Source organism: Cylas formicarius, unplaced genomic scaffold, assembly GCF_029955315.1.
Source record: "Cylas formicarius isolate icCylForm1 unplaced genomic scaffold, icCylForm1.1 PGA_scaffold_3__17_contigs__length_32017465, whole genome shotgun sequence".
NCBI lineage: Eukaryota > Metazoa > Arthropoda > Insecta > Coleoptera > Brentidae > Cylas > Cylas formicarius.
In genome coordinates, this window is record NW_026844326.1 from 28,015,133 (window position 1) to 28,025,208 (window position 10,076).

Sequence of the window (10,076 nt, forward strand, 5' to 3'; positions counted from 1 at the left end):
ACAGATGTGTCGATGATTTCTGTAGTATGTTGTATGGTGCGATTGAGATGTTTGTTCCTGTTAAGCGATCTAAGTCTTCAAATTTCGAAAATTGAACTGAGGTGGCTTTTACTTGATGAAAATCCATTTATCAAAATAAATAAGAACTAAAAGTTCAGATTTTATATGACAATTGTTTCGACAACACGTGTCTTTATAAAATGTAATATTTACAAACTACCTGCTACTATATATACCGAAAAATAACAATAAAACCTTAATTAATGTTCTTGTGAGAATTTAAGTTCAACAAAGGAGAGGTGCTTAGATCTAATTGATCGTTAAGCAATACATTTGAATGTCTCATTTTGTTAATCTCCATCGCTTCCAATAAATTTAATTTTCTGGTTTTTGTGGCTGTATGTAAAACATCAAAATTGTCGTCAAAAATGTGTTTTTCTATGTTTAACTGTGTAGCATAATTAAAATCTAGACTATTGTTTTTAAACGATCTTTTATGTTCGTTAATGCGTTTCTTGAAGGATCTACCTGTTTGTCCAGTATAAATTTTAGGACAAGATCCGCATTTCAACCTATAGACACCTGATTTTTGAAATTTTGGATATTTCGTTTTATTGTTTTTTAAAAATTTTCCTATTGTGTTGTTAGTTCCGAAAGTTATTTTTAAACCACATTTTGACAAATGTTTTGAAACTTTTTCACTAGGTTCTCCTATGTATGTAATTGTTTTAAATGGTTCGTATTCTGTATCAGGTTTCGGATAAATAGAGTTTACTGTTGTCTGGATTTGTTTTTTATTTATAATTTTATCTATAATGGAGGGATTGAAGCCATTGTTCAGTGCAATTTGTTTAATGATATTAAGTTCGTTGTTGTAATTTTCTGTTGAGTACGGCGTATTAAGAAGTCTGTGTATAAAAGATTGAAATGCAGCCATTTTGTGTGTTTAAGGGTGATTTGAGCTGATATGTACACAGTCATACTTAAATTCTCACAACAGTAATTAAGGTTTTATTGTCATTTTTCGGTATATATAGTAGCAGGTAGTTTGGAAATATTACATTTGATAAAAACACGTTGTTGTCGAAACAATTGTGAAAAAATCTGAACTTTAAGTTCTTATTTATTTCTTCAAATTTCTCGTGAACTCCAGAACTTAATTCTTATGAAAAAAACTGCGCATACAAAATACAAGCAAACTAACAACGTTGATGATTATTTATATTTCTAGGGATCAGTGTAAGGCACTACATAGTGAGTGCTACAGTGCATATGTAATGGGAATTAATCAGGATGTCAAGTACGACCCAAAATCTTTTTGGAAACATGTAAATAGTTTGCGAAACTGATGTGTTTGAGAGTATTATGAACTTACAGGATTCCATCAGTCTTGATTAAGAGTTGTGTGTGTACTTTGAGAAGGCCACTACAGCGTATTTTTAACCTGTACTTGCCTTCAGGTATTTTTCCTGGCTATTTGGATCGTGTCTTTTGTATTCCTATAATCTCAGCCACGTAATTTTCTTTTGTTACAAAGATAAAACAAAAGAAGGAAAAAATACTCGTTACTTTATTAACCACTAGTAAAATTCGGGAATTAGTTTCAGAAATTATCAACCTCAGTAATGCAATATAAGAAGACCATCCCATACAGTGTGTATTCTGTGTTAAGCCAGTTCAAATAAAACAAAGTTAAAAAAAGAAATTATATTTGCGCCAGTAGTAGGTTGTCCCTGGCTGAGTGAGTATTAATGAAACTGGTAGTTGCTACTCCAATTCCTAGAACATATTTCTCCTGTCGAAAATGCAAAAAAGGTTTGCATATTGTATATAAATGAATTTAAGAACTCGCGGAACAATGAATTCTACGTCGAAGAACAACAGGTATATCAAAATTCGTAAGAATGCCAAACCAAATATTTTAAGTGTACGTTGTATATTTTGTCCGTTATTAAGGGTCTCTGATTTTAAGTAATCAATAAAATTTAGATTTTTTTTAAGAAACTTCTACAGGCTACTGTAATACTATTTACCAATCTGCGGGATTCCTCCTGCTTTGATTGTTGATAATCGAGCTTGCTGACGTGGACCATCCTGTGTTGTATTGTATTCTGTCTTTAGTTAATCGAGGTGTAAAGAAGAAGACGAAGTTGCAATAGGTAGATAAATAAACCTAGATAGATAGAATCTACCGGGTATTTAATGGCAGCAAGGAGTTGGAGGATGAAAGTATTGCAGTAACGAATAAAACAACTGTATACAGAAATAAACATATTTTATAACATCTTAGCCCACGTATTTTGTAGTATTTGTAACATATAGTTGCCCAAAAACGAAAGAGTACATACCGCAGAATATCATGCTTACATTTAATTTTAAAAGCTAGGTAGCGGCTAGCTGTTATGCATATTATAACATCGCACATCAAGCAGCTTATAGTTTCAACGATTTGTTCGTCTCGGGTGGTCCCTTAAGATGGAAGATCGAAGTTTCGACATTCTGTGTTGTTTAACAAGAGCAGAAATTTTGTAAAAGTCAATACAATTTCATCTGTTGCTATAAACATAGGACGGAATATTCTTTTATATCATTTTGAGTGTGAAAAATTTCAGATTTGATGTCCTCCCCAGCTGCTATTGTAACCCTAGACAGTGTTGGGAGTAAAGAAAGTAATTTTTGCAAGATCCAATAATATAGAATTTTTGGTTTTAGTTAAGTTTCGTGTAAACACGGAAAACGTATTCTAAATTGAGTCGTGCGCTGCAAAGTAGGGACCATCCCGCAGTTCAAGTTAGCATAAATGTACTTTCTAGTCAAAGGAAACATAACGCTAAGATGAAATCAGTAGAGTACGGCAACCAATAGTACGAGAGCGTACACAAATAAGCAAAGCCCCGGAGTCTTCCGGGCTCGTGAGTATATCGTACACGAAAATATCGTAGGAAAATAATTTATATTATATCAAACACAAAGCCACTGGCACTTTAACAAAGGTTTGGGCAAGGCGTCGGGGAAATATTCCGATACGTTTGGGGTAAGAAGTTACAACGAACAACGTAACTTTTTAATACACACAAAAACTTCGAAACGTCTAACAAGGGCGCCCTCGCGTCCCACGGCGATAAGGTCGAGTTTACAAATATTTAAACCTTAATTAACAAAAAAAAAAGTTTTAGCTGTACTAACTAAAAAAAGGTGAGTAGTTTTCTTTTACAATCTCAATAAATGTTATTTTTGCTAAATTTCTTTTGGAGCTCACCACCGTGCGCAGCGAGTGCTCGTAATATGGCAGTATGCCTCCTCTGTGCAACTCCCCGCAAAGGGATTTGATACCCGTAAATTTACAAAAATTTAATAATGGGTAAGAACGGGTTACCTCCGAGTGTTATGTTCCTTCCGAGACTTAACTTGAGAGTACCTTTGCCACTGTTTAGCGACGCTCATTTTCAATGAGCATGAAAATAGCGTGACGTCAACAGGACCTAATCGACAGTGGCCGTAGAAGTGACCCGTTCCTACTACTTTTTGCGTCAAAAGTGTGCAAACGTGACGGTCTGATGAAAAATGTGTATTCCATCATAAGAAGTAGTTTACAGGACGCCCCGCAACAACGTCGCGCTTTATCTCCGAAGATAATGCCAGTCGTTTGTTACGTGTCATCCTGATAATAATTGACAGGTACCTATCGAACTGGCGAATATATTTTTTATGTAAATTTCAACACCGAAGTAACGACACGCAGAAACGGATTTTCGAAAAAACTAACCTAGAACACGTAAGATTTTCGCAGGCGAAAAGCCAAGGATTTGTACGCTGAATTTGATAAACCCGCTTTTTAAGATCTCTTTTCAATCGTTTTGATTAATTAAGGAGGAAGAGTGAATTTTAAGAAAATCAATTTCTTCTGTTGTGGACGTTTCTTTAAACTAAACGTAGTTAATGTTACCGTTTTGATTGGTCGATTCGAACGATGCCCGTGACGTCACACGGTTAAATCAGCACTTCGTTCGACCCCAGCATACGAACCGCCGGCTCTTTTAGCCTGTATTACAAATAATCCTCTTTGGGCGTCACCTTTTTCAAAATAATTGTAAACGTGAACGTATGGGCGGGGGAGGCGAGCGCCACGCTACCCCCTCCGGGAGTCCTGCGGCCACTCCCACTGCCCGGTGACCTCGGCGACGCGTCCTGAACCGTGACTATGGGCGGGGCCTTGACATGGACCGGCGAGGGGGGCGTGGCGTTGGCGTGTTGGGGCGACGACGAAGCGGACGTGAGTATGGGGGGCGGGGCCGACGGGATAGGTGTACCAGTGGCCTTATGTTAATTACTAGTGGAGTGTTTTCCGTCGGAAGAGGCGAGTTCGCTAGAGCCGGACGAGCTCAGCGTAGTATTAGATCCGTAGGGGTCCAGCGAACTCTGCACGCTCATCGAACGACCCTGATCCTGTCGCCTTACGCGATTTGGGGAGAGTTTTCCGGGGTCGACACTGTTCGGGTCTGCCTGCAAAACGATCCGGTCAAACTACGAGACGCGAAGATGTCGAATCGTCGCGCCACCAAAACGGTCAAACGAATACTGCACCTGATACGCCAACGCGTTCATGATTATGCTGTAGGGCACCAGACCGAGGGGATGGATCTCCCTCATCAATACGTTGGCCGGGATCTTGTGGAACTGGATGTACTCCAGGAAATTGCCGATCACGTCTTTCAAGCTGGTGGTGGGATTGTTGTCACAGTACTTTTTTCCTGCGGATCGAGACAGGGGATAGGGAGGTGGAGCAGAGGTCTCGGTTACCAACCCCACATCAGCGCCGCTTGGAACTTGGTGAATTCGTCCGCTTGGAGCTCGTCCCTGGCGAGGATTAGTCTCACCACGTGCTGAGGCAGCAGCGTGAACGAGCCCAAGTTGAGCACCTCGTTGCCGTGCTCGTCGACGAACTCGAGCACTTTTTGCACGAGGGACTTGGTGCACTTATACTGGATGTATCGTTCCGCCGAAGCTAGCAACGCGCAGACAGTGTCCACGTTTATGCAGCACTGGACGAAACCGGCGCACGCACGTCTCAGTTCGTCCAGACCGTAGTAGTCGGCAGCGTTCATCACTCCTAAGATATATCCATGAAAAACATTGGGGGACCAGGTCAAAAATGTATTATATTCACCAAGCAACGTCCTCGGTTGTAAAGTGACGCAGCCCGTGTGGATGTACTCGATCAGCTGGCGGAAAACATCAGGTTCGAACTCCTCGATGATTAGGGTCTGGTGTTGTTGGGATTGAGGCTGCGGAGATTGGGTTTGCGTCACGTGATATCGCGATTCTGACCGGAATAATTCATGCAGAAGATAATGAATTTAAGCAATCCATTCTGTGCGATCTACCCGTATGTACAGGGCTATTCGTGATATTTTGACACCCATCTACAGGATTAATTTTGAAAGATATTATGCAAATGTCAGAAAAAACAAACGACGACCGCAAGCTGATTTCGAAAATATATAGCTTAATGACATTTCGTTTAGCCGTTTTTGAGATATTTCAGTTTAAAAATAATTATCATTCGATTTATAGTACAGATTGCTAACCTTAATCAAAAAGTATTTTATTTCAATATTCTAATAAAAAATATCTTTGAGGTTTTGGCTCCCTTGAGAACTATAAAAATAAAAAGCCAAAAAACAGCATGGTTAACAGATACTGTGAAAGGTCTGAATAAACTGAGAGATGAAGCTTTTAAAGAGGACAAAATTACAAAAAATAATAGTCATTGGGATAGTTATAAACAACTGCGAAATCAAACTAACATAGCAATTAAGAATGAAAAGAAAAGATATCTAGAATCTGTCTCTAATGAAAGTAATAGTAAAGTTCTTTGGAAAAAGTTAAGAAATTTAAATATAAAATCTAAAACTACAAATATGGGTTAAATAGACCTTCAGATATTAACCAGTATTTCCTACAGATGTACTTGACAAATTTTCGTTTTCTACTGTTAGTATCGATGAGGTGAGAGCTCAACTTTGCAAGCGAGGTTCCATACTGGGGCCGCTTTTATTTACAATTTACACTAGCAATTTTGTATACTGTATGACAAATGTTACGGCATATTTTTATGCTGATGACACCCAGGTATTATATTCACTTGACCCCAGTACTTGGTATACATCTCAAAAATTGATCAATGCAGATTTAAAAGAACTATCAGATTTTTCAGCACGTCATGGATTGATAATTAATCCAATTAATCTGTTATGCTCTTTGGAAAGAATAGAGATCGTTTGGTGTCTGAAATGAACAAAAAAGTGAGTGGTAGAGTTTTGCAGTTTACGAATTGTGCAAAAAATATTGGCCTAAGAATTAACACAAAGTTACATTTATTGTCTGAGGCTCAAAAGATTAAATTAACGGATTCTCTAGTGTTAAGTTACTTTAACTACTGTAAAATTTTATATGGCCCATGCCTAGATAAAACTGACACATATAAAATTGAAAGAGTACAAAAAAACTGTTTGCGTTTAATTTATGGTATAAGAAAATATGATCCAGTCTCACACAAACTACAGAATGCTAATTGGTTTTATATGCAGAATAGACGTAAACTCCACTGCTTGGTATTTTTTCACAACATTATTTTTAATAACAGTCCTCCTTACTTGACAAATAAAATAAAATAGTTGTCTTATCTATGCACCACTACACAGGACGTCTCTTTTTCAAAGAAGCTTCTCCTATAACGTTTACAAACTTCACAATACCGTTCCTTTCTCTTTAAAAGCCTTATCACCATTAAACTTAAAAAAAAAGACAAGAATTGGCCAGCCAACAAGCAAATTGCAAGAGATTTTCGAGTAAGTTCAGTCCTAAAATTTTCTATCCAATTTTTAATTTTTATATACACTAATAATAACTAATCATTTTAAAATAGTTGCTGTATATTATTTTATAGGGGTTGAACTTGGAACAATTTTAATTGCTTTTATCTCATTTTTTGCAATTTATGTGGTTCATGTGTTATTATTATTATTATTTCTAGACAACAGCCATATTGTTTAAAAATGGTCAAGTCTGCCTTGACAGCAACCATATTACCTATGTTTGCAATGTTTTGCAACTAATCAAAACTAAAGATCTACAGCGTAAGTTAAATAACTTAAGATATTCCAAATATTACTTAAACAATAAAAATATTAATAATTAATGCTAAACATTTTCCACATAACCTCCATTATTTTCTATACATCGGATAATATTTCCTCTCAATTTCCTATGAACACACGAGGTGATAAAATCAGGGTTTTCTCTGTTATTAAGTCTTTCTCTTATCATTTGTAAACTTTCAGGCCTATTATAATAAATTTTATTTTTTAAGTATCCCCACAAAAAAATTTCACAAGGATTCAGGTCGGGGCTGTTGGCAGGTCATTAAAGAGTTTTCTATATTTATTATTTAGATAATCGGTAACCGGTTGGACATTATGTGGAGGTGCGCCATCTTGATGCCAAATTACATTTAAAGAATTTCTAACTTGCACATTTTCTTGCGAGTGTTCTATTTCTGTTGCAAGGAAATATCGCCATTCCAGGATCCTTCGTATGTAATCGGTCCGTCTGTCCTTGGATTTTCACGGTCTTTTCAAGATCTATAATTTAAGCTAATAATATATAGAGCATTCTATTGCTGCCATTTTGACAGCAATTAGAGAAAATTTTTGCACTGATACTTTTTTCTATTTTCAAAATTAACTCTGTAGGTGGGTGTCAAAATATAATGAATAATATAATTCCATAAAATCGGTATATACAGAAAGGTATACGAATACAATGTACAGGGAATGAAAATCTCCCCATCCTCATGGAGACTGGTAAGTTTGTAGAGTACCAGTCCCTAGGAACTCTATAGTTCTATGTATACTAAGGTGCTATTAAAATGACCAAAAACTATAAGAAGCGATGAAATCTAAACCTAACAATATGCAAAAAACTTGGCGTCATGCTTTCGCTAAACCTTCGAAAGTATCGAATCCTACGGTTGTAGAGAAGGCAAGCAATAAGCAGGCACTTAGGAAAAGGACCTGGACATCGTTACCTCTTGGATGGGGGCCAGCTGTTGGGTGAAGCCTCTCTAAACGTACGTAAGGATCATCGTTTTTAAAAAAGCCACCAGTCAACTACGTGTGTTTGGTTTAATTTCTCTCATCTACCCGGTCTAAATATTTTACACGGTACCGTCGCAAAAGCGGAAACCGATCCGCAAAATCGTCCGTACTTTGCGGATTGGTTCCTTTCCGAACCCTAACCTCCTAACCTCGGCATCGCTCGTTTACCTGTTGCGAAGCATTTTGAAGGTTCAGCAGCGGCTCCGAGGACCTTTTCAAAAACAACCGCAGCTTGTTCTCCCTCGGCGGGGGCTCCTTCTTGCGCTGGGGACTCGGGGCCTGCAATAGAACTAGCATACTGACCATCTAAGTGGCGGCATTGGATCGGACCTGGTAGAGCATCTTGTGGAACACCCTAGAACGGGCCGCTAGAACGGCTTTGACCGCGCAAACGGGCTCCCTCGTCTCCCCCACAAGGAAGGTGACGTCGCACAGCTCTGGCATCGATGCCAGAAACTTCATGTCCTCGGCAAGGCCTGTTTTGTTCTCGAACGTCGATAGGTCGGGCTCGGCCTCGGCCATCGTGATGTAGCTAGCCGGGAGAAGCACGCTCTCCGGCATCTACGACACAAAATGGAAATCGAACGCAAAACTCCTTTAATAGTAATTTGATAATGTGGGACTGGATATTTTAGACTCCCCCGCTTGGGAAATATCACCTTGGAGGAGCGGGTGGCGGGGGAAGACGGGAAACGATGTGCATTTGCTTTACCTGTTGAAGCGATATATTTTACTCTGCCGACACGAAACGGAAACCAAATGGAAAGGAACGTGAGAGTGTTTTGCGGAACCTTTAGTGCGACGGAAGCACCATGGCGTCGATTTTCCCGGAAATTCGGGTCATCGGAGTGTGGTGCCTGCGAAAACTGTTGAACGAGGCGGCGAGATGAAAATCTGGGCGAAGCGTCGTACAATGTGGAGCTTGCGCCGGGACGCCGATCGAAGTTTGAAATATATGACGCGATCACGCGCGATACCGTTGCTGCCGCGAGCGGAGCGGGCGTTTTGTTTGTATACGGGGTGCGCTCGTTTGGATTGTTCTTCTTTAAGCCACGGAAGTGTAAATTTATCAATATACAATATTTTTCTGGCATGAACTTTTAGTAGATGGGACTTTTAAAATCCACATTAAAGAGGATAAGCCAAAAACCGCAAGAAATTACCTGCGCACTTTTTACAAAATTTCTGGATTCCTCCTGGGTCGGTTTTTGTTGAGTCAAACTTCCTAAAGTTTCGCCAATCATCCTATTGGCTTCTTCAGTGAATGAACCTCCTAAATCTAACATTCCAAAGCCTGAACGAAGGGCCCTAAAATTTCTAAAATCTATTCCCGACATCGTAATCCCAAAAGCAGATAAAGGAAATGCTACTGTGGTCAAGGTTCAAGATATTCTTACACCAGGATCATATTCTCTAGTAAAATATCTAGCTTCTTTATTAAAACCCTTACAGGGAAAACTGATGGTTTCGTACTTCATTCCTTTCACTTCATTGAACAATTAAAAAGCATTAAAGCATTACATTAGGAACACAAGATATTCTGGTTAGTTTCCACGTAGAATCCCTCTTTACTGAAGTTGAAAACTAAAATTATGGAAACGCTACGTCGATGATACTTTTGTTATTTGACCTGATGGTCAAGAATCCCTAGTAAATTTTGTTAGACATTTAAACTCTATGCAACCTAGTATACGTTTTAGCATTGAATTAGGAACTAATAATAACCTCCCATTCTTTGATATTCTTATCAATAGAAAATCATTGGGTTATTGTGTTTACAGAAAACCTACGCAAGTAGACCGATTCCTTAATGCATTATCATATCACCATCCGGCCCAAAAATCATCGGTTATCGACTCTCTCGATTACAGCGCCGAGACAGTACCCAGAATTAAAAAACCCTTGCCCTTAACTCTG

The 10,076-nt window shown here is 38.6% G+C and overlaps 1 protein-coding gene across 3 annotated transcripts; it reads right to left on the reverse strand.

Moving 5' to 3' along the window:
• Positions 1-2,268: 2,268 nt before the first annotated feature.
• Positions 2,269-9,059, reverse strand: LOC132699655 (serine-enriched protein). Of its 3 annotated transcripts, none has more exons than XM_060666495.1 (8): positions 8,872-9,059; positions 8,490-8,720; positions 8,328-8,438; positions 8,090-8,125; positions 5,168-5,285; positions 4,805-5,110; positions 4,585-4,751; positions 2,269-4,499 (listed from the first exon to the last, which is right to left on the reverse strand). In XM_060666495.1, the coding sequence occupies exons 2-8, from the start codon at positions 8,718-8,720 to the stop codon at positions 4,455-4,457; spliced, it is 1,014 nt and encodes a 337-aa protein (XP_060522478.1). In that variant the 5' UTR covers positions 8,872-9,059; the 3' UTR covers positions 2,269-4,454. The 3 variants fall into 3 exon arrangements, with proteins under 3 accessions (XP_060522478.1, XP_060522476.1, XP_060522477.1); XM_060666493.1 differs by having other exon boundaries at positions 2,269-4,503; XM_060666494.1 differs by lacking the exon at positions 8,090-8,125 and having other exon boundaries at positions 2,269-4,503.
• Positions 9,060-10,076: the final 1,017 nt, after the last annotated feature.